This window comes from Macaca mulatta, chromosome 19 (genome assembly GCF_049350105.2).
Source record: "Macaca mulatta isolate MMU2019108-1 chromosome 19, T2T-MMU8v2.0, whole genome shotgun sequence".
Taxonomy (NCBI): Eukaryota; Metazoa; Chordata; class Mammalia; order Primates; family Cercopithecidae; genus Macaca; species Macaca mulatta.
The window spans coordinates 57,762,731-57,785,974 of record NC_133424.1 but is presented as its reverse complement, the minus strand read 5'-3'; the positions used below and the strand labels follow the sequence as shown (position 1 = coordinate 57,785,974).

Below are 23,244 nucleotides of genomic sequence, written 5' to 3'. Positions count from 1 at the left end.
GGGGTCAGGTGGGTCACCCGGCTGTCCCGGAAGCCTGGCTCCTGCTCTCCCCCATCTTCCCAGCCTCACCTTCTGCAGGCTGCTGGGATTCAGCTGGGTTTTGTCGATGATCTTGATGGCAACCTAGAGAGGGAGGAAAGGAGGAGGGAAGGTCAAGGTACCACAGGCCCCACTGGGCGTGGTGGCTCAGGCCTGTAATCCCAGCATTTTTTGGAGGACCAAGGCGGGAGTATCACTTGAGGCCAGGAGTTCGAGACCAGTCTGGTCAACGTGATGAAACCCTGTCTCTCCTAAAAATACAAAAATTAGTCGGGTGTGGTGGTGTGCGCCTGTAATCCCAGCTACTCGGGAGGCTGTGGTGGGAGAATCGCTTGAGCCTGGGAGGTGGAGGTTGCAGTGAGCCAAGATGGCGCCACTGCACTCCAGCCTGGCCCAGCTCAGATCACCCTAGGATATCCTTCCCTTGCCCCCTCTCCCGGAAGAGCCCTCACTCTGGGCCATACCCAGTGGATGGGGAACTTGGGGACTCAGGGCCTTTGCACAAGCTGTCCTCACTGTCTCCACTGCCACCCTCACTTCTGCAGAGAAATATCCTTATTCCACAGCAGGGCCTGGCTGACGCTCCAGAGCTGCCTGAGGGGATGTGGGCATGGCCAAGACCTTGAGGGGATCCCTTTGTAAGGGCACCGCAGATCACTCGCCCATCACATCTTTGTTTTGAACAAAAGGACAGTGGAATAAATAACAACTGGCTAACACGTACTAAGTCCTCACTCTACCAGGCCTATGTGCTTTACTAATGAGAACTCTTAATCCTCACAACCACCTGTGAGGTAAGTGCTAGGATTATCCCTCCCATTCTCCACACCCACCCCCTCTTTTGTTTGTTTGGAGGCAGAGTCTTGCTCTGTTGCCCAGGCTAGAGTACAGTGGTGTTACAGTGGTGTCATCATAGCTCACTGCAACCTTGATCTCCTGGGCTCAAGCGATCCTCCCACCTCAGCCTCCCAAGTAGCTGGGACCACAGGCACGTGCCACCAACACTTGGCTAACAGGATTATCCTCATTTTACCAACAGAGAAACTGAGGCACAGAGCTGTTGAGTCACTTGGCCAAAGTTATATGGATAGTAAACTGTAGTAAGTTGTGGGCCAGATTTGAATTTACGCAGCACGATGGAATCTACCTTTTAAACACAACTTTTAAAACAGCTTTGAGATACATCATGGGAAGGAAATCAGAATGTCACTGAACTCTCCTTATACTTCTTTTGCAGTGAAACTTTTTTTTTTTTTTTGAGATAGAGTTTCCCTCTTGTTGCTCAGGCTGGAGCACAATGGTGCCATCTTGGCTCACAGCAACCTCCACCTCCCGGGCTCAAGGGATTTTCCTGCCTCAGCCTCCCGAGTAGCTGGGATTCCAGGCATGCGTCACCACACACAGCTAATTTTGTATTTTTAGTAGAGACAGGGTTTCTCCATGTTGGCCAAGCTGGTCTTTTTTTTTTTTTTTTTTTTTTTGAGACGGAGTCTTGCTCTGTCGCCCAGGCTGGAGTGCAGTGGCCGGATCTCAGCTCACTGCAAGCTCCGCCTCCCAGGTTCAGGCCATTCTCCTGCCTCAGCCTCCCGAGTAGCTGGGACTACAGGCGCCCGCCGCCTCACCCGGCTAGTTTTTTGTATTTTTTAGTAGAGACGGGGTTTCACCGTGTTAGCCAGGATGGTCTCGATCTCCTGACCTTGTGATCCGCCTGTCTCGGCCTCCCAAAGTGCTGGGATTACAGGCTTGAGCCACCGCGCCCGGCCTGGCCAAGCTGGTCTTGAACTCCCGTCCTCAGGTGATCCGCCCACCTCAGCCTCCGAAAGTGCTGGGAATACAGGCATGAACCACCGCACCCGGTCTGCAGTGAAACTTTCATTTTATTTTTAAAACAGAGATGGGGCCAGGTCCCTCTCAGAAACCCCTGGAACCAGATCCACATACAGGGAACCATGTGTTCTTCATGGAAGAGGGGGCCCCTTAGCTTTCCTCATATTCTCACGAATGGGTTTTTAAAAATTTTATCAAACACTTTTTATGCCAGTATTGAGACGATCATATGGTTTCTCTCCTTTAATCTGAGAATGTGGTGAAGTACATGAATAAATTGTCAAAGGGAAAAGAACTTTGCATTCCTAAGATAAAGCCAGCTTCATCATCACACAGTTTTCTTTAATTGATTTGCCAGGTTCTGTTTGTTAATATTTTGTATAAGATTTTTGTACCTATGTTCACCAGACTGGCCAGTAATTTTGTTTCTTGTCTGGTTTTGCTCTTAAGGACAAACTGGCACCTAAAAACCTATCGGGCAGTGAAGTTCTTTCTTTAGTCTCTGGAAGAACTGGCATAAAATGTGAACATCCGGTAGAATTTGCCCGTAAGACCATCGGGGCTTGGTGTCTTTTGCGTGTATGGTGTAGACAGTGTGAGGGAAGGAGAGAGTCCATCCAAGGCAGGATAATTCATTCCAATCATTTCTCTAAAACTGAAGGAGGGGTGGGGAAATCATGAAATCATCCACCATTCTTTTTCCTCTAAGTGAGTTAGAGACCTCGTATCTAGGCTGCAAAGCCTGTGTGGGCCCTTTTCGCAATGTCGCCATACTCAGCACAGATGCCTGCTCTGAAAGAGGAGGTGGGGAGAGTGAGGCTGTGTGTAACTGAGAATACAACATAAATAAACCTGCTGTGTTCTCCAGATCACAGGAAGATTTCAAGGAACCAAAGTTTACCCTTAAAACAGACAGGCAGCTCAGGTTTATTTAACTTTACTTTTCATTTTTAATTTATTTACTATTTATTTTTGAGATGGAGTCTTGCTCTGTCACTCAGGCTGGAGTGCAGAGGCATAATCTCAGCTCACTGCGGCCTCCGCCTCCTGGGTTCCAGTGATTCTCCTGCCTCAGCCTCCCAGGTAGTTGGGATTACAGGCACGCACCACCGCGCCTGGCTAATTTTTGTATTTTTTTTTTTTTTTTTAGTAAAGATGGGGTTTTGCCATGTTGGCCAGGCTGGTCTTGAACTCCTGACCTCAGGTGATCCACCTGCCTCAGCCTCCCAAAGTGCTGGGTTTATAGGCATGAGCCACTGCACCTGGCCAATTTTTTTTTTTTTTTTTTTTTTGAGACAGAGTCTCACTCTTGTTGCCCAGGCTGGAATACAGTGGCGCCATCTTGGCTCATTGAAACTTCTGCCTCTGCCTCCTGGGCTCAAGCAATTCTCCTGCCTCAGTCTCCCAAGTAGCTGAGATTAGAGGGGCCTGCCATCACGCCCAGCTAATCTTTATATTTTTAGTAGAGACAGGGTTTTACCATGTTAGCCAGGCTGGTCTTGAACTCCTGATCTCAGGTGATCCACCCGTCTCGGTCTCCCAAAGTGCTGGGATTATAGGCATGCGCCACCACGCCCAGCTAATTTTTGTATTTTTAGTAGAGACAGGGTTTCACCATGTTGGTCAGGCTGGTCTTAAACTCCTGACCTCAAGCAATCCACCTGCCTCAGCTTCCCAAAGTACTGGGATTACAGGCGTGAGCCACCGTGCCCAGCCCTCTTTTATTTTTATTTTTTGAGATAAGGTCTCACTCTGTTACCCAGGCTGGAGTGCAGTGGTGAGGTCACACCTCACCGCAGCTTCAAACTCCTGAGCTCAAGTGATCCTCCGGCCTCAGGCTCCCAAGTAGCTGGGACCACAGGCACGCATCACTGCACCCAGCTAATTTTTTTAAAATTTTATTTATTTTTCAGTAGAGACAAAGTCTTGCTATGTTGCCCAGTCTGGTCTCAAACTCCTGAGCTCAAGCAATCCTCCTACCTTGGCCTCTCAAAGTGCTGGGATTACAGGTGTGAGCCAACGCATCCAGCCACAGCTCAGGTTTATCTACAAAAGCCGCATGCATCCTTAGCAATGCACACATTGGACTGCCTGTGATCTGAGATCTCCCGGCAATTTCAGGGATACCTGAAATGGGTTCTCTTTTCCCACGGGGGTGGTTCTGGGAACATCGGGGATATTGTGACCTGTCCCATAGAGAGTCGGGAACTTACCTGAGGCCGTAAAGCAAACCCAGGGCCGATCCCGACCTCTATCAACGTACCCCGAAGACCTGGTCCCGCGGGAAAGTGCCCCGAGCCCCACCCTGTGCCCATACTCACCTCCCGACCAGTGAGGATGTGCCGAGCCAGCTTGACTTTGGCAAAGTTGCCCTTCCCGATGGTCCTCAGCAGGCGGTAGTTGCCCACATGGGGCTGCTCCTCGGGACAGGAGGCGATGGAGTTCCGGCAACGGGCACCCAGTGAGCGGCTGGACCAGGACGGGCCTTTGTCCGAGGAGCGGCCACTGCCCAAGGTGCCATGCTGGGCGGGGGAGACGCAGCATGAGCTATCCAATCCCACCTTCCGTGGCACCCGTAGGCTGGTGCAGTTAACTTGAGGTCTGGCTACCGACCCCTTTGTGGCCCTTTTCAACCTCAGGTCACAGACAGCCAAGCATCCTTCATCTTTCTCTACAAAAAGATGCCTCCAGGAACAAAAGCTCCCGTGTCCCCCAAATCTGCAACATCCAGGACCCCAGGCATCAGACCCCTTCTTCAACCCTCACTGCAGTCTGACTACTACCAACTTTATCTTTTTTTTTTTTTTTCTTGGGATGGAGTCTTGCTCTGTCACCCAGGCTGGAGTGCAGTGGCACAATCTCAGCTCACTGCAACCTCCGCCTCCGGGTTCAAGCCATTCTCCTGCCTCAGCCTCCCGAGTAGCTGGGATTACAGGCGTGCACTATCATGCCTGGCTAATTTCTGTATTTTTAGTAGAGACGAGGTTTCACCATGTTGACTAGGCCGGTCTCAAACTCCTGACTCACGTGATCCACCTGCCTCAGCCGTACGGATTACAGATATGAGCCACTGCATCCAGCCCCAACCTCCTTTTCTAATTACATACATACCTCAGAGATATTGCAAGTTTGGTTCCAGACTACCATAATAAAGCATATATTGCAAAAAAGCAATGCACATAAATCTTTTGGATCCCCAGTGCATATAAAAATTATGGGCCAGACAGCCTGGAGCAGTGGCTCACGCCTGTAATCCCAGCACTTTGGGAGGCCGAGGTGGGTGGATCACGAGGTCAGGAGTTCGAGACCAACTTGGCCAATATGGTGAAACCCCATCTCTACTAAAAAAAATACAAAAATTAGCCAGGCATGGTGGCAGACACCTGTAGTCCCAGCTACTCAGGAGGCTGAGGCAGGAGAATCGCTTGAACCCGGGAGGTGGAGGTTGTAGTGAGCCAAGATCTCTCTACTGCGCTCCGGTCTGGGTGACAGACTGAGACTTGGTCTAAAAAAAAAAAAAAAGTCCAGGCACGGTGGCTCACGCCTGTAACCCCAGCAGTTTGAGAGGCCGAGGCAGACAGATCATGAGGTCAGGAGATTGAGACCATCCTGGCTAACACGGTGAAACCCCGTCTCTACTAAAAATACAAAAAACTAGCCAGGCGTGGCAGCTTGCACCTGTAGTCCCAGCTACTCAGGAGGCTGAGGCAGGAGAATGGCGTGAACCCGGGAGGCGGAGCTTGCAGTGAGCCGAGATGGCACCACTGCACTCCAGCCTGGGCAACAGAGCGAGACTCTGTCTCAAAAAAAAAAAAAAAAAATTATGGGCCAGGAGGGGTGGCTCACGTCTGTAATCCCAGCACTTTGGGAGGCCAAGGCAGGTGGATCACCTGAGGTCAGGAGTTTGAGACTAGCCTGGCCAACATGCGGAAACCCCGTCTCTACTAAAAATACAAAACTTAGCCGGATGTGGTGATGCACACCTGGAATCCCAGCTACTCAGGAGGCTGAGGCAGGAGAATCACTTGAACCAGGGAGGTGGAGGTTGCAGTGAGCTGAGATCGTGCCACTGCACTCGTCTGGGCGACAGAGTGGGACTCCATCTCAAAAAAAAAAAAGAAAGAAAGAAAGAAAAAATGTGTTTACACCATACTGTAGTCTACTGAGTGTGCAATAATAGCATTACAGCTATAAAAACAATGTACATACTTTAATTTTATAATACCTTATTGTTAAAAGATGCTAACAATCATCTGAACCTTCAGTGAATCACAATAAAAAAAATCATTGACGAGGTGGGAGGATTGCTTGAAGCCAGGGAGTTTGAGACCAGCCTCAGCAATGAAGTGATATGTCCATCTCTAGAAAAACTAAAAAAAAAAGAAAACTAGCTAGACATGGTGGCATGTGCCTATAGTCCTGGCTACTCAGGGGGCTGAGATGGGAAGATCGCTGGAGCCCCAGGAGGTCGAGGCTGCAGTGAGCTATGATTACGGCACTGCACTCCAGCCTGGGCAACAGAGCAAGACCCTGTCTCTTTAAAAAAAAAAAAAAAAAAAAAAGGCCGGGCGCGGTGGCTCAAGCCTGTAATCCCAGCACTTTGGGAGGTCGAGACGGGCGGATCAGGAGGTCAGGAGATCAAGACCATCCTGGCTAACACGGTGAAACCCCGTCTCTACTAAAAAAATACAAAAAACTAGCCGGGCGAGGTGGTGGGTGCCTGTAGTCCCAGCTACTCAGGAGGCTGAGGCAGGAGAATGGCGTGAACCCGGGAGGCGGAGCTTGCAGTGAGCTGAGATCTGGCCACTGCACTCCAGCCTGGGCGACACAGCAAGACTCCGTCTCAAAAAAAAAAAAAAAAAAGAAAAAAGAAAAAACATCACTGATCACAGATCACCATAACAGCTATTATAATAATAATGAAAAAGTTTGAAATATTGTGTGAATTATCAAAATGTGACAGAGACATGAATGGTGCACAGGCTACTGGAAAAATGGAGGCTACAGGCTTGCTCAACACGGGGTAGTCAGAAACCTTCAATTCGTAGAAAACACAGTATCTGTGAAGTTTGATAAGGCAGTGCGAAAAAGCAGGATATGCCTGTCCTGGAGCCTGGATCACCTCTATGATATTTTGCTCTAAATGAGACTGCCCTCAACCCCAATCAACACTGACCTCAATCTGGACTCGAGGCTCCTCCTCCACCACCACTGGTTCTGACATGCTATTTGACCCATCGACCGTCCCCTCTCCAGCCACCAAATTCTACTTCAAACCCAAATGGCAACATTTGATTCCCAGTGGAATGCCCCGAACATTTTATCCCAATCACTGTTGCCCCAGATTGGACTCCAAACATTGTAACCAAGTCTTTTTGTTTGTTTGGTTTTTTTGGACAGAGTTTCGCTCTTGTTGCCCAGGCTGGAGTACAGTGGCGGGATTTGGCTCACTGCAACCTCCACCTCCTGGGTTCAAGTGATTCTCCTGCCTCAGCCTTCCTGAGTAGCTGGGATTACAGGCATGTGCCACCATGCCTGGCTAAGTTTGTATTTTTAGTAGGAACGGAGTTTCATCATGTTGGCCGGGTTGGTCTTGAACTCCTGACCTCAGGTGATCCACCCACCTTGGCCTCCCAAAGTGCTGGGATTACAAGCGTGAGACAACACCCCCGCGCGGTATAACCAAGTCTTTCACTGGCCCTGAGACCTGGCTGAATCCCTGTTATCCTCCTTCCATGGGAAACATTGTTGCTTCTGCTACCCCCTGAAACACCCAGGGTTTGAGCAGCCCCTGACTTGCTGTCTCCCACACCATGGCTTCTCTCCTCCCGATGTTCTGTTCCTACTGTCCCGCCCCTCCCCGCCTCTCTCCCCCACAGGTCACCTGCCGGCTCCAAGCTGCCCTGGCCTGATTGGAAGCCCCAGGGACTGTGTCTCCCTTTCAGGGCTGGGACTCAGGGTGCCTGAGGCCCCCTGCCAAGGCAGTTCTGCCTGTGCCCTTCTAGCTGGGAGTGGGAAGCCGGAGGGCAACAGGAGGGGAGGAAGAAAGTCCAGGAGGCTGATGGGCTGGTGTCCCAAGTCTCTGAGAAGGGCACTGCCGGGCCACTTGATAGCAACAACTAACATTTAATTAATGCTGGTCATTGATGCAACATGAGGCCATTACCACACTATCATCTCCACTTTACAGGTGGGGAAACTGAGGCCCCGACCCAAGATCTGAACCCAAACAGTTTCCGCTAGTCTTTTTTTTTTTTTTTTTTTTTTTGATGGGGCTTCACTCTTGTTGCCCAGGCTGGAGTGCAGTGGCATGATCTCAACTCACTGCAACCTCCACCTCCCAGGTTCAAGCAATTCTCCTCCCTCAGCCTCCCGAGTATTACAGGTGCCCGCCACCACGCCCGGCTAATTTTAGTATTTTTAGTAAAGACGGGGTTTCACCATGTTGGCCAGGCTGGTCTTGAACTCCTGACCTCAAGTGATCCGTCTGCCTCAGCCTCCCAAAGTGCTGGGATTACCGGGGTGAGCCACCATGCCCAGTAGTTTCCACCAGTCTTGATGCTCTTCTCTGTCACAACACCACACTGCCTCTCACACCTGAACCTTTTTTTTTTTTTTTTTGAGACAGGGTCTTGCTCTGTTGCCCAGGCTGAAGTGCAGCGGTGCAATCAAGGCTCAATGCAGCCTCAACTGCCTGGGTTCAAGCAGATCCTCCCACCTCAGGCTCCCAAGTAACTGAGACCACAGGAGTGCCCCACGACACACAGCCAATTTTCAAATTTTTTTGTAGAGATGGAGTCTTGCTATGTTGCCCGGGCTAGTCTTCAGCTCCCAGGCTCAAGCCATCCTCCCGCCTGGGTCTCCCAAAGTGCTGGGATTATAGGTGTGAGCTACCACGCTGGGTCATGAACCATTTCTACAAAGCAGCTCACGCTATGGACCAAGTCCTGTGTAAACAGGCAACTCGCCTACACTTGATTCCTGCAGTAACCCAGTGAGCGACTCCACGTTCCAGCAGAGAAACTGAGCCTTGGAGAGAGAAGATGCTATGTGAAGGTCACACAGTCCATTCACAGGGGCAGAAAGACAATCTCCCCACAGCTGGGCAGTTCCAACCACCACAGCCGGGGCTCTAACCATGCGTCTGCCACTGCCTGCCGTGCCCTCACCCTGGCCTCCAATGTGGGTCCAATTATGATCTGCAGTCTCCAGATGGGGACCCCCAGGCTCAGGCAGGGGGAGTCCCTCCCCCAAGGTCACAGGGCAGATGGAGCAGAGTGCTGGGATGCGAACCCCAGCCTGCTGATTCCTCCTGAGTGCTGAGCCAGGCTTCCCCACTGCTCCAGGCTTCCTCCCAGCAGAGACCAGGGAGGCAGGTGGAGATCCTGGAGATAAGGCCTCCGGATCCCCACCGAGATAAGGACCTGGAGAAGAACCCCCATCAGGTGGCACCACGGCAGCCAGCTGGAGGTGGGATGGCACCACGCTGAAGGCAGCATGGCTGAGGGACCCCTGCGAGGGGCAGCTGGGGCAGTGGGTGACAAAGCCCCTGGGGGCCGGGGGTGGGAGCTAAAATTGGCCTGCACCACCACCTGGCCTGGCTCCCTCTCGCCCGGCTGGCGCCCCAACACCCGGGCCTGTTGCTAGGGAACCTGGGGAGGCTGGCCCCCTGGTGGGGGGCCCTGGAACTTGGGGTGGGGGAGCATGACCCTATGTGGCTGTAGCCATGGTAACCAGGTAACAGGAGAGGGGGCTGCAACCTCGTATTCCAGAGGCAGGCAGGTGACTCCCCATCAGGACTGACAGGCAGGTCTTAGTGACAAGAGTTGGAGGAGAGAAAAGGGGATTAGCCATCCTCAAATCCGCACCATGCACGCATCTTAACAACCCAGGGAACAGCAAGTCGTCATCAGGCGTTCCACTTAACAGACAAGGAAACCAAGGCTCAGAGAGGTGAGGTTACTTGCCCGAGGTCACACAGCTAGGGAGGGACAGAAACAGGATATGAACCCAAGTTTATCTGAACAATTAAACTAGTACTAATAACCACAACAGCCACGACACATGCCAGGCCCTGTGCACCTTAGTCACATCACGTCATTGGCTCCTGCAAACATCCCTAACAGCGGAGGGCCATCAGCAACCCGATTTAGAGATAAGGAAACTGAGGCTGCAAGCTGGGAGTGAATCTGCAGCCTCACTCAACAACTAATAACAGCCCTGAGCTGAGAATCCACGGGCCGTCTGACTCATACCCACAGCCACAATAGCAGCTGGCATTTGTGGAGTGCTTCCTAGGTGCCAGGCTTTGCCTGAATCGAGTAAGCCAAGGAGGCACTCAAGCGGTCACCCCTATTTTCCAGGGCAGGAAACTGAGGCTCAGAAAGGGAGAACTGGTTTTCTGAGGACACAAGGCAAACCAGCTGGCCATGCCAGCATTGGAACCCAGGACTGTGGAGCCCCTGGCACCTCACTGTAGATTGCAGTGACCAAGGAACAGAGGTAGTAGGCATTTCATTAGACTCCAAATTGGAGTTCTGGCCCGTAGTGATGAGGGGGGTGGTCTCTGTGAGGGAGGGATCTGCAAGATGAGGAAGGGACAGATACAAATCTCTGATGGTGTGTGTGCGTGGGGGGGGCGGTCTGTCAGAGGTGAGGGAAACAGGGGGAAGGGGAACAGGGACCTGGCAGAAAGATTTGGAGAAAGACACAAAGATCCCAGCTGGGGAGACGTCTAGGATTGGGTGGTGGGCAGGTCTTTGGAAGTGATCAGAGTGATCAGAGACACAGGAGATGGGGAGGGGCCTCCCTGGGACTCTCTGGGAAACAGTGTAGAGGCAGGGGGCGCCTGGGAATGGTGGAAAGTGACAAAGCCATTGGGGCAGTGGAAGTCAGAGGCCAGGAATCCCTGGATCTTGGGAAGCTCCTAGGAATCAGAGAAGGGGGTTTCTAGGAGCAGTCCTTGAAACTAGAGAAGGGTCTGGGGGACCTGGAAGTATGGGGTAGGGGTTTCTTGGGCAAGGAGCAGCACAGACGAATAAAGGCTGAGCCCTGGGGGAGGTCAAAGGGTCTAGAAATTTGGGGAGAAGGCTTCCAACAGATTGACCCCAAGGGAAAAGGGCTTGAAGCCAGGGCAAGATGAGGGGCTTGAAGCCAGGGCAAGATGAGAGGCTTCAGGTCTGGGAGTTTTCTGGAAGAAGGATCTGGGGCCAGGCCCTGTAGCTGAGGAAGGCCTCTGAAGCTGAGGAGGGGGCTTCCTTGGGAGGCCAGACCCCCAGCAAGGAAGGGGGAGGCCCTGGGGCAGGAGAAAGGACGGTGGTTTGTGGGGAAGGGGCCTAAGTTTGGCCTAGCATGGGTGGAGAGGTTGGGGGTTGGGGAAGGGGCTTGCCTGACGCTGAGAAGTTGATAGAGGGCGGATGAGGCCTGGAGTCAGACTGGTCCAGGGCCTAGAAATACGAGCCTGGGTGAGGTGGGGGCCTGGAAGTTGGAGGCCAAGGCTTCCTGGGAGAGGAAGAGACCAGAAAGGGTCCAGGTGGCTTCTGGGGGCCCCGGAGTGCTGGGATCTAGGGACAGGGCTGCTTGGAAGATGGGGACCAGGCCTGGGACAGGAGAGACCTTGAAGGCGGCAGAAAAGGGCCGGGGCCCAGGAGAGGTGGAAACCAGCTTCCTGCCAGGGGCTGCCCACAGGCGCCCCGGGTGCGTCCTGGAGGGGCAGAGGACTGGGAATGAGAGGAGAGGGGCTCCTGGAGAGCCGGCACCAAGCCCCAGATAGGGAAGGCCGGAGCCAGAGGCAGGACAGGGCCAGGCCCCGCTGGGAGAGCCAGGGCCGGGCCTTGGGGGGTCAGGGGCCCTGCAAATCCGGGAGGGGGCGAGGTGTCGGACGCGGACAGCCTGGAGGGGAAAGGGCTTAGCACGCGCGAGGGAAGGGAGGGGCTCCTGGAAGCAGGGGAGGGGGCTTCCTGGAGGGAACAGACCCGAGCGGAAGCGTTCTGCACGGGGACAAGAGAGGGGTCCCGAGAGAGGGGCGCCCCCAGGGGTCGGGCTGGGCTGGAAAAGGTGGGGAGGGCCGAGAGGCCTGGAAGTCCGGGAGGGGTCGAGAGGCGACGAGTAGGGTCGAGCCCAGGAAACGAGGGTAGGGGCTCGCGGGGCGAGGGGCACAGCGGGGCGAAGGGTTTGGCGGCTGGACCCAGTCAGGGCTCCCCAAGGGGCCGGGCCCCACTCACCGTGTCCGAGTTCCGATCGTTGCCCGGGGCCAGCACCGTCCGCGAAGACATCTTCTCCGGGTCCCGGGGGGCAGGGGCGGCCGGGTGGGGGGGGCGGGGGTCCCAGGGTCCCCTCTCTTCCCCTCCCCCCCCTGCCGGCCTGGGGACGCGAGCTCAAAAGCTGGGCGCCGAGAACGCCCGGGTCCGCGCCGCGGGAGAGAGGACAGGGCGGGGGAGGGGAAGGGACCCCGAGGGTCCTAGTGGCCCCGTGCAGCGGGGACCCCGGGCGCCATGGGGGCGGCGGGCGGGCAGGCGGGCGGGCGGGGGCCGCGGAGGGGGCGCGGAGCCGGCCCAGGCGGCGGCGGAGGGAGGCGGTGGAGGGGCTGGGTAGGGAGGAAGGGACGTCAGGGGGAGGGGCGGGCAGGGCGGGGCACCGGGACCCCGCCCCCCGCCGCCGGCCCTTAAAGGCGCAGGCCCGGGCTGGTCCGGGGCGCCGGGGGCGGAGGCGGGTCTGGGCGCGCCGGCGGGGAGCGTGTTCTCGCCCAGAAGAAGAGGCGCACTGGAGAGGAGAGAAGGGGAGAGAGAGACCGGGGCAGAGCGCCAGAGACGCAGAGAGAGAGATCGAGAGGCGTAGAGATAAAGAGACACAAAGAGAGAGAGACGAGTTACAAAAGGGTGGAGAGAGAGGCGCAAGGAGATGAACGGAGAGCCAGAGGACAGAGAGGGAGAGATACAGGGACACGGAGACAGAGAGACCCAGAGACGCAGAGGGACAAAGACTAAGAGAGACCCCCCCACACACACACACAGGGAGAGACAAAGAGATACAAAGACGCAGAGATCTGTGAAGAGATGGAGATAAAGGGACTGAGCCAGAGAAGCCCCCAGAGGCGCTGCCCACATTGTCCCTCCCCCGCCCCCCGTCCATTCTCTCCCCAGTTGGCGGGGGGGCAGGGGAAGCTCTTCCCTCGGAGGCCTAAGGGTGGGGTGGGTCAAGGGGATGGTGTGCAGGGCTTGGCCAATGCTGAGGGCTCAGCGACCTCCCTAGTCAGGCCGCCTCCACCAACCCACAAAGCTCCAGACCCCCAGGTTGGGGCTGCAGTATCCTCTCCTCTGCACCCCAGCTGGGGACCATCTCTGTCCACCTGTATGACCCAGGGCAAGTACTTGCCCTTTCTGGGCTTCACTTTCCCAGTTTGTAAAGTGAGAGGAAGAATCCGTGTGTTGCTCACTGGCAGGTGCGAAGGAACCCTGTGCAGGTATTCGCCTGCAGGGCACGGCCACTCCCCATGCGGGCAGACTGAGACCAGAGAGGACAAAGGCCTCTCGGAGGCCACACAGCGCTGTGGGGACCATCCACAAGAAAAACGGGCATTACATAGTCTTGGCCTGGGAGTCACACGGTTTTGGGAAGGGGTCTGTGCCCTGCCTTCGTCTATCTGAGGGCCACTTTCCTGACCCTCAGTTTTCCCTTCTAAAACAGCAGTGTGCTGGATCTGGCTGGAGCAAGCTGATTGTTATGTCTCAGGAATTTTGGAACTGGTTGTTAAACACAGCCATTATTAAAAATTAAATTATGCAAACATACAATTAAATTATATTAAAAGTCCAGGTAATACATACTCATCACGTCCTAATTATCTTACTACATTTGCCATTATCTGTGATCTTGAGGTTACTTACGTCTATTGTAGCTGCACAGTAAAAGTACTATATAATGGGGGACAAAAATGCCTTGTGACATCACCTTGGTAGCTTGAAATTAGCCATGGTGGGAGTATTTACACCATGGAAATTGGCAAATGCTATAAATTAGGGCTCCCCACCCCCACCTGCAGAGAGCTGGGGGTGTTTTGTTTTGCTTTGCTATGTTTTGTTTTTGAGACAGGGTCTCACTGCATCACCCAGGCTAGAGTGCAGTGGTGCGATTATGGCTCACTGCAGCCTGGACATCCCGGGCTCAAGCAATCCTCCCAGCTCAGCCCCACCGAGTCGCTGGGACTACAGGTGTGCATCATCATCACGCCCAGCTAATTTTTTGTAGCCATATTGCCCAGGCTGATCCCCAACTCTCAGGCTCAAGCAATCCTCCCGCTTGGGTCTGAGTGCTGGGATTACCCTGCACTCAGCCAAAAGCTGGTTGTGAAACAGTCAGCAGCACAGCACTGCTTCATACAATGAACACCACAGACTCATGGCAGCTGCGCTTATACCAGGCTCTGAGCACTTTCTCCTTTCTGCCACCCCAGGAGGTAGGGAGCATCTTTATCAATCCCATTTACAGATGAGGAAGCAGAGACCCAAGGAAGGGAGAAATGTCGCACGTTGAAGGTCACACGGCAAATTAGCGGCAGGGCTACGATTTGAATCCAAGTGCTCCCAAGTTCCCAAACTTGGACCCTCTCTCAACCACTGTGGTTTCCTGTCTCCAAATAATAATAGCAGCAACCTCAGGCTGCTACTATTTTTATTTGTCAATTTGTTTATATTTATTTGTTATTTTAATTTGTTACTACTAACAAATAAATGAGAATTTGTGAGTAAAGTGCTTCACAGGGGGCCAGATTCAAAATTCGTATGTGGGAACATTATTATTACTATTTGGCAAATATGGCCCGAGGAGTCTCAGGGACAGTGGCAGAGAGGGAGGAGTTCCAGGGTAGTGTTCTAGAAGTATTGTGATCCCAGGGACGCTGCAGGGTGAAAGTGGGGGTCTTGGGGGTGGGCTAGAGGGGCTGAGCGCCGCCAACCTCTTCCCTGCATTGGCGCTGAGAGCTGCAGTTCTACCATGCACCACACGGGGGCAGCCGATCACCTCCCTACACGCGCCCCACACACACCAGGGTCCACCCCTGCCCTCCCTTTCCCAACAGCGTCCCCACCCGATTTCCCAGATGCTGGACTGAGGCTTACTGAGAGGGAGGCTGCAAAGTGGATGAACCTTGAAAACAGCATGTTTAGCGAAAGAAGTCAGACGCAAAAGATCACTTATTGTATGCTTCCATTCATATGAAATATTCAGAGTTGGCCAATCCATAGACAGAAAGTAGATTAATGGTTGCCAGGGGTTGCCAGAGGGGGAATGAGAAGTGACCGCTGATGGCTACCAGGTTTCTTTTTGGGGTGATGAGAATGTTCTGGAATTAGATAGTGGTGACGCTTGCTGCAGCCTTGTGAATATACTAAAACCTACCGGACTCTCTTTGAAAAGGGCGAATCTGGCCGGGCGCGGTGGCTCAAGCCTGTAATCCCAGCACTTTGGGAGGCCGAGGCGGGTGGATCACGAGGTCAGGAGATCGAGACTATCCTGGCTAACATGGTGAAACCCCGTCTCTACTAAAAATACAGAAAACTAGCCGGGCGTGGTAGCGGGCACCTGTAGTCTCAGCTACTTGGGAGGCTGAGGCGGGAGAATGGCGTGAACCCGGCAGGCGGAGCTTGCAGTGAGCCGAGATCACGCCACTGCACTCCAGCCTGGGAGACACAGCCAGACTCCGTCTCAAAAAAAAAAAAAAAAAAAAAAAAAAAAAAAAAAAAAGGGCGAATCTTAGGTATGTGAATTGTATTTCAAGAAAATTTTAAAAAAATTTTTTTGAGACAGAGTCTCGTTCAGTTGCCCAGGCTGGAGTGCAGTGGTGCATGTTAGCCAGGATGGTCTCGATCTCCTGACCTCGTGATCCGCCTGCCTCGGCCTCCCAAAGTGCTGGGATTTTTAGTAGAGATGGGGTTTCATCAGGTTGGCCAGGCTGGTCTCAAACTTCTGACCTCAAGTGATCCAGCCGCCTTGGCCTCCCAAAGTGCTGGGATTACAGGCATGAGCCACTGCAACCAGCCTAGTTTTATTATTGGAAAAAAAAAAAAAGGTTTTTTTTTTTATTTTTGAGACAGTCTCTCTCAGTCACCCAGGCTAGAGCACAGTGGTGAGATCATGGCTCACTGCAGCCTCCACCTCCCGGGATCAAATGATCCTCCCACTTCAGCTCCCTTAGTAGCTAGGACTACAGCGTGCCACTACGCCTGGCTAATTAAAAAAAAAAATTTTTTTTTGTAGAGATGGGATCTTGCTATGTTACCAGGCTGGTCTTGATCTCCTGGGCTCAAGCAATCCCCCTGCCTTGGCCTCCCAAAGTGCTAGGATTACAGGCATGACCCACCACACATGGCCCTAGTCTTTTAAAGTAACCCTGACTCTCATACCCAGCTCCACCCAGCACCAGCTCCAGCCCCAGCCCTCACTTCACTTGGCATCTCCAACTCTAGCTGGAAGTCCATCTCCAAACCCACCTCCAACCCTCGGCTTCAGTCTGTCCCCACCGATGCATTCATTTAAATTTCATTTAAATCTTGACTGCTGAGGGCCAGGCACGCAGCTAGGCTTATAAAGATGAACAGGATCAACAAAGTGAGCTTTGCTGAGTTTATCTGCAAGGAATCCAGCTGCATCTGATAATTTCACATTGTAGAAGGTGCAATAAAGAAATCGACAGGCCGGGCGCGGTGGCTCAAGCCTGTAATCCCAGCACTTTGGGAGGCCGAGACGGGCGGATCACGAGGTCAGAAGATCGAGACCATCCTGGTTAACACGGTGAAACCTCGTCTCTACTAAAAAAAATACAAAAAACTAGCCGGGCGAGGTGGCGGGCGCCTGTAGTCCCAGCTACTCGGGAGGCTGAGGCAGGAGAATGGCGTGAACCTGGGAGGCAGAGCTTGCAGTGAGCTGAGATCCGGCCACTGCACTCCAGCCTGGGCGACAGAGCGAGACTCCGTCTCAAAAAAAAAAAAAAAGAAAGAAATCGACAGACTGGGCACGGTGGCTCACGCCTCTAATCCCAGCACTTTGGAAGCCGGAAGCCGAGGCAGGAAGATGGATTGAGGCCAGGAGTTTGAGACCAGCCTGGAGAACCTTGTGAGATCCCTGTCTCTACAAAAAATACAAACATTAGCTGGGCGTGGTGGCGCATGCCTGTAGTCCCAGCTACTCAGGAGGCTGAGGTGGGAGGATTGTCTGAGTCTGAGAGATCCAGGCTGCAGTAAGCTATCATTACGCCACTGCACTCTAGCCTGGGCGACAGAGCGAGACTCTGTCTCAGGGGGAAAAAAAAAAAAAAAGCAAAATAAATGGACAAAGCAGAGTGACGCCTCTGTGAGACGGGACCGTGGAGAACAGAGGAAGAGACCATGGGGCTGGAACTGGGATGATGCAAACGAGGGCCCCATGTACAGACCTGGGTGCAAGAGCTTCTAGACAAAGAGAACCACAGTTCCAAAGCCATGCCCAGTGCCCTCCTCCATAGGTCCCCCTCCCCAGCCCCTGGGCCCAGCAAAACTTCCCTCCTGGTCTTCAGCCTGTGGCAGGGAACTGTGGAGAGATGCTTGCCTGCCCCCAAGTTCTCATTCCAAGTCCTCGGGGCTTGCCCATGCTGGAGAGCAGCTCTGGGCTGGCGTCCAGCTTGGGGTGTCTCCCTGGGGCTCCCAGGATGGTGTTGTCACCTTGGGAGGCGTGAAGAGCATCCAGGCGTGGGCGGATTCCGGCCTGGAGCAGGGGTGAGGGTGGGGGCCCGGCTGTGGGCCTCGGCCTTCCCAGCCCAACCGCAGCCTGGCCTAAAAGGGCAGACAGATAATGAGTCCTTCCCGCCCCTGGCCCAGAGAGGGAGGGGTTTCCTGACAGGAAATTGTCCTCCTCCGAGCACCCCCCCAACTCAGATCCAAGCTCTCAGCAGTCCTGGCTGAAGTAGCCTGGGGACAGGACAGCAGCGGGAACAGAAGGACGGGCAGGAGGACAGAGGTGAGTGTGCTGGGGACAGGGGGAAGGGGTCCCACCTCCCACTGGGAGCCCTTCTGAGAAGAGAGTTGCCCTGAGTTGCACTGGACCAGAGCTGATGAGAACCTGTGCCTTGAACCCAGCAGGGGCCGGGGGGCAAGAGAGAATCTGGGGCCTGACCCCAGCGGGGTGCCGGCGAGAAGGCAGAAAGGAGATGAGAACAAGAGGAGGGTGCAGGGGAGAATTTGAGGACTCGAAGGGTCCAGAGAGGGTGCAAGGGAGCACTGGAAACCTTGGCCACCAAGGGAGAAGAGAGATGAGACGACACTGGGTCAAACGTCCTGCGAGTCTGGGTGGGAAGACTGAGGCCAGGACGGATCGAGTGTGTGTTCTGTCCCAAGAGATGGGGTCTCGGAGATGGGAGACAGGGACCAGGTGGGGATTGACATCAAGCAGGAGAGACGAGATCAGGTTGGGATTGGAGATGCGGATGAGCTTGCAGTGGGCTGGGCTGATGACAGGATTGTGTTTGGGGTCAAGGACTGGTTTGGGGTTGCACTGGTTGGGGTTGGGCTTGGGGACACGCCATGCAGAAAGACTGTTCTCTAATGTAGACGCTGGCGTCAGAGGTGATGGATTCTGCAAACCGAGGTCAGGGCCGCTGCAGAAGGTTAGGGACTCCAGGGAAAAGGCTGGCAGTGAGGAAGAGGAGGAGGGGCTCAAAGAGGGAAGCTCTGGTGGCCAAGACATCCTGCGGGCCTGAGAGGCTGGGGGCTTGAGGGATGCCTCGGAAGTGAGTCAGGGGCTGGGCACTGGGAGGCAGACAGAGGGTTGGAGGGGCAGGATGTCAGCACCCGTTTGCAGAGGCGGGTGTTGGAGCCAGGAAGGGGAAAGACGTCGGAGCCAGTTTTGGGAAAATGTTGCAGCCAGGTTTGGGGATGCTGGATCCAGATTGGGGGCGATATTGAAGCCAGGTGGGGGAAAGTCAGACGTCGTCTGGGTAAGGTTGACTTCAATTGGAGGGAAATTCAAGCCTGAAATTTTGAGAGGAAGATGGAGACAGCTATGGGGTGGAGGGGGGATGATGGAGCCATTTTGGGATGAGGCATGTGGATGCCAGTTCAGAGGATGAAAGAGAAATCGAGGATGGCTGTGGTGGCTCATGACTGTAATCCCAGCACTTTGGGAGGCTGAGGCAGGTGGATCGCTTGAGCTCAGGAGTTGGAGACCGGCCTAGGCAACAGGACGAAACCTCATCTCTACTAAAAATACAAAAATTAGCCAGGTGTGGTGACTCGCACTTGTAGTCCCAGCTACTCGGGAGGTTGAGGTGGGAGGATTGCTTGAGCCTGGGAAGCAGAGGTTGCAGAGAGCCGAGACCATGCCACTGCACTCCAACCTGGGCGACAGAGTGAGACTGTCTAAAATATAAAAGAGAAGGTCAGAGTGCAGTGGCTCATGCCTGTAATCCCAGCACTTCGGGAGGCTGAAGTGGGTGGATCACAAGGTCAGGAGTTTGAGACCAGCCTGGCCAATATGGTGAAACCTTGTCTCTACTAAAAATACAAAAATTAGCCAGGAGTGGTGGTGGGCACCTGTAATCCCAGCTACTTGGGAGCCTGAGGCAGGAGAAATCGCTTGAACCCAAGAGGTGGAGGTTGCAGCGAGCTGAAATCGTGCCATTGCACTCTAGCCTGGGTGACAGAGTGAGACTCCATCTCAAAAAAATAAAATAAAATAAAAGAGAAATGAGCGTGCAAATAATGTGTGCGCATGGGGGGTATCTATTGCACATCCCTGGGGGCTCCAGGCAAGGGGTTGTCATGGTGACTGCCTCCTGGAGGGTGGGGGCCCATGGAGACTGGAAGGAGGTCCGAGAGCATTTCTAGGAACCGGAGGGTTGAGAAGCAGCAGCTCAGGGGTTGAAATGGGGGAGGAAAGAAGGGGCCTCCCCATCATGGAAAGGGGTGCTCTTACCCACAGCCTAGGCAACCCAGGCCTTTTGCACACCACCCTCTTTCCAGGCCTCCTGTCCACCCCCACACGTCTGCATAATCCTGACCGTGTCCCGACCTGCTCAGAACCCTGTCCTGGTGACAAACAAACTACAGGTCCAGCAATAGGAGAACGAGTGAACATCTGACCCTTTACGCAATTCATACAGTGGAATATTACATAGCACTTAAATGAACTGGAGCTGTATAGCTAGACATGGATAAATCTCACAAGTTCATAATGTGGGCAAAAAAATAAATTTTAAAGCAAGTTGCAAGATACAAATAGTATGATACCATTTATAGAGAGTCTGAAACCGTGTAAAACAGTATATTATTTCTGGATACAAGTCTATGGAGCATGGGATAAAAATCTACTTGGATGAATAGACAGTACGTTCATTCTGGATGCTGGGTTACTTAAGAGAAGACTAGAGCGAGTGGGACCAGGAGAGGTGGCGCGAGGAGGCTGCACGCATTTGTAATTCATTCTTTTTTTTTTTTTTTCTTGAGATGGAGTTTTGCTCTGTTGCCCAGGCTGGAGTGCAGTGGCACAGTCTGGGCTCATTGCAGCCTCTGCCTCCCAGGTTCAAGCAATTCTCCTGCCTCAGCCTCCCAAGTAACTGGGACTACAGGCACCTGCCACCACACCCAGCTAATTTTTATGTTTTTAGTAGAGACAGGGTTTCACCATGTTGACCAGACTTGCCTTGAACTCCTGACCTCAGGTGATCCACCCGCTTCGGCCTCCCAAAGTACTGGGATTACAGGCGTGAGCCACCGCACCTGGCTTATTCTTTAAAACAAAAATCAGGCCAGTTTGCAGTGGCTCACACCTATAATTCCAGCACTTTGGGAGGCGAAGGAGGGAGGATTGTTTGAGACCAGGAGCAGGAGTTCCAGACCAGCATGCACAATATAGCAAGACTTCATCTATAACAAAAAATTAAAAAATAAAATTAGCAGGGTGTCCCCGTTGCTTGGGAGGCTGAGGTGGGAGGATCGCTTGAGCCCAGGAGTTCGAGGCTGCAGTGAGCCATGATCACGCCACAGTACTCTAGCCTGGGCAACAGAGTGAGACCCTGTCTCTAAAGACAAAAGCAACAACAAAAACCTGAACCAAGAGAACAAATGATCGTGTGAGCTGTGGCTAGGATGGTAGGCCCAGAGGTGTTTATTAAGCTTGTCTTCTGTACTCTTCTGAATGTTTGAACTATTTCATCGTTTTAAAAAGCACCCATCTAGCTGGGCGCGGTGGCTCAAGCCTGCAATCCCAGCACTTTGAGAGGCCGAGACGGGCGGATCACGAGGTCAGGAGATCGAGACCATCCTGGCTAACACGGTGAAACCCTGTCTCTACTAAAAAAATACAAAAAACTAGCTGAGCGAGGTGGCGGGCGCCTGTAGTCCCAGCTACTCGGGAGGCTGAGGCAGGAGAATGGCGTGAACCCGGGAGGCGGAGCTTGCAGTGAGCTGAGATCCGGCCACTGCACTCCAGCCTGGGCGACAGAGCGAGACTCCGTCTCAAAAAAAAAAAAAAAAAAAAAGCACCCATCTGTGGCTCTGCAGGGCTCTTGGAAGAAAGTCTGTCCCTTATCAAGGAATTTAAAGCCTTGTATGGCCTGCTCCCTAGTGACCTCTTCCAGCTTGACTCACCCTCCTCCTCTCCACCCAAGGAATGAACTGTCTTGCCTCTTTCCTTCCTTCATTTCCTGTTTAGCACCCATTCCCTGAGTGTCTGCCCTGTGCTGGGAGCTGGGGACACAGTGGTGACTGAGACAGCCCCAGCCCTGTCCTCCTGGGGTTTGCAGTCCAGTGAGGGACACAGATCTGTCCCCAGACAGGGACGACCCAGAGCAGGCAGGGGTGAGGTGTGGGAACCCAGGGGCTGTGGGAGCCTGAGGGTCAGGGAGGGCTTCCTGGAGGAGGGGGCATGGGGCTGAGTCCTGAAGTGTGAGTCCTGAAGTCCTGACTGGAGCATGGAGAAGAGGTGTCTATGTAGAAGCACCAGCAGATGCTGAAACCTGGAGGGTCCTGGGGTAAGGAGGAGGCTACGGGACAGCGCTAGTGAGGTATGCAGCTGCCAGAGCATGAAGACTGTGGTGACAGGCCTCAGCTTTGTCCCGAAGTCACTAGGGAGCCATGGAAGGCTTAAGAGATGGAGAAGAGCAGGTCTGTGCTTTTTCAAGGTCCTGAAAGGTGCACTGGAGGTGCTAAGACTAGAGGCTGGGGACCAGGGAGGAGGCCAGGGCAGGGAAGTGGGTAAGGGTTCCGCTTGGGGTAGGGGCTATGGGAAGGGAGTGAAAGGAGGGAGCGCAGACTGAAGAGAGGCTTAGGAGATGGAATGGGCAGGACTCAGGAAGCTGTGAAGGCAGGGACTGGGGCTGCCCTGGCCACCGCTGTGTCCCTAACACCTGCACAGGGCTGGGCCCATGGCAAATACCTAGTAAATTTTTTTGTTTTGTTGTTTTGTTTTTTGAGACTGAGTTTTGCTCTATCTCCCAGGCTGGAATGCGGTGGCACGATCTCAGCTCACCGCAACCTCCACCTCCTGGGTTCAAGCAATTCTCCTGCCTCAGCCTCCTGAGTAGCTGGGATTACAGGCGCCTGCCACCATGCCTGGCTTTTTTTTTTTTTTTTTTTTTTTTTTTTTTTTTTTTGAGACGGAGTCTTGCTCTGTGCCCCAGGCTGGAGTGCAGTGGCGCAATCTCGGCTCACTGCAAGCTCCGTTCCCCCGGGTTCACGCCATTCTCCTGCCTCAGCCTCCCGAGTAGCTGGGACTACAGGTGCCCGCCACCTCGCCTGGCTAATTTTCTTGTATTTTTAGTAGAGACGGGGTTTCACCATGTTAGCCAGGATAGGATGGTCTCGATCTCCTGGCCTCGTGATCCGCCCGCCTCGGCCTCCCAAAGTGCTGGGATTACAGGCTTGAGCCACCACGCCCGGCCTTTTTTTTGTATTTTTAATAGAGACAGGGTTTCGCCATGCTGGCCAAGCTGGTCTCGAACTCCTGACCTCAGGTGATCCGCCCACCTCTGCCTCCCAAAGAGCTGGGATTACAGGCACAGGAGCCACCACACCTGCCCTCAAGCCATTTAAAAGCACACAATTAAGTGGCATTTAATGCATTCACAATGTTGTCCAACCGTCCCCTTTATCTAGTTCCAGAGTGTCTTCCTTTCCCCAAAAGGAAACCCTGCATCCATTAGCAGTCACTTCCCATTCCCTGATTCTCTCCAGTCCTATAGGTAATTGTCAGTCTCCTTTCTGTCTCCAAGGATTTGTCTAGAGACCTGCGAGGTGACTCACACCTGTAATCCCAGCACTTTGGGAGGCAGAGGCGGGCAGATCCCTTGAGGCCAGGAGTTTGAGACCAGCCTGGGCAACATAGCAAGACCCTGTCTCAATAAATAAATAAATA

General features: G+C 53.6%; 2 protein-coding genes across 11 annotated transcripts in view; one reads left to right on the top strand and one right to left on the bottom strand.

Annotated features, from left to right (window-relative positions):
* Nucleotides 1-12,448, bottom strand: part of MARK4 (microtubule affinity regulating kinase 4) — a 53,954-nt gene extending 41,506 nt beyond the window's left edge. For 8 of the 9 annotated variants that reach the window (XR_003725155.2, XM_015124257.3, XM_015124255.3 and 5 more), the window contains exons 1-3: nucleotides 12,090-12,448; nucleotides 4,188-4,388; nucleotides 70-123 (exon numbers count right to left, since the gene is read on the bottom strand). Coding sequence is in view for 5 of the 9 variants with exons in the window: in XM_015124257.3 (XP_014979743.3) it covers nucleotides 70-123; nucleotides 4,188-4,388; nucleotides 12,090-12,140 (306 nt within the window). In the remaining 4 variants the exon portion in view is untranslated. Of the gene's footprint in view, nucleotides 1-69; nucleotides 124-4,187; nucleotides 4,389-5,849; nucleotides 5,970-12,089 lie in introns of all 9 variants that reach the window. The other variant, XM_077980323.1, reaches the window with a different exon arrangement.
* A 5,287-nt stretch (nucleotides 12,449-17,735) lies between these two features.
* Nucleotides 17,736-23,244, top strand: part of EXOC3L2 (exocyst complex component 3 like 2) — a 33,561-nt gene continuing 28,052 nt past the window's right edge. For both annotated transcript variants that reach the window (XR_013409860.1, XM_028839999.2), the window contains exon 1: nucleotides 17,736-17,853. The gene's annotated coding sequence lies outside the window, so the exon portion shown is untranslated. The remainder of the gene's footprint in view (nucleotides 17,854-23,244) is intronic.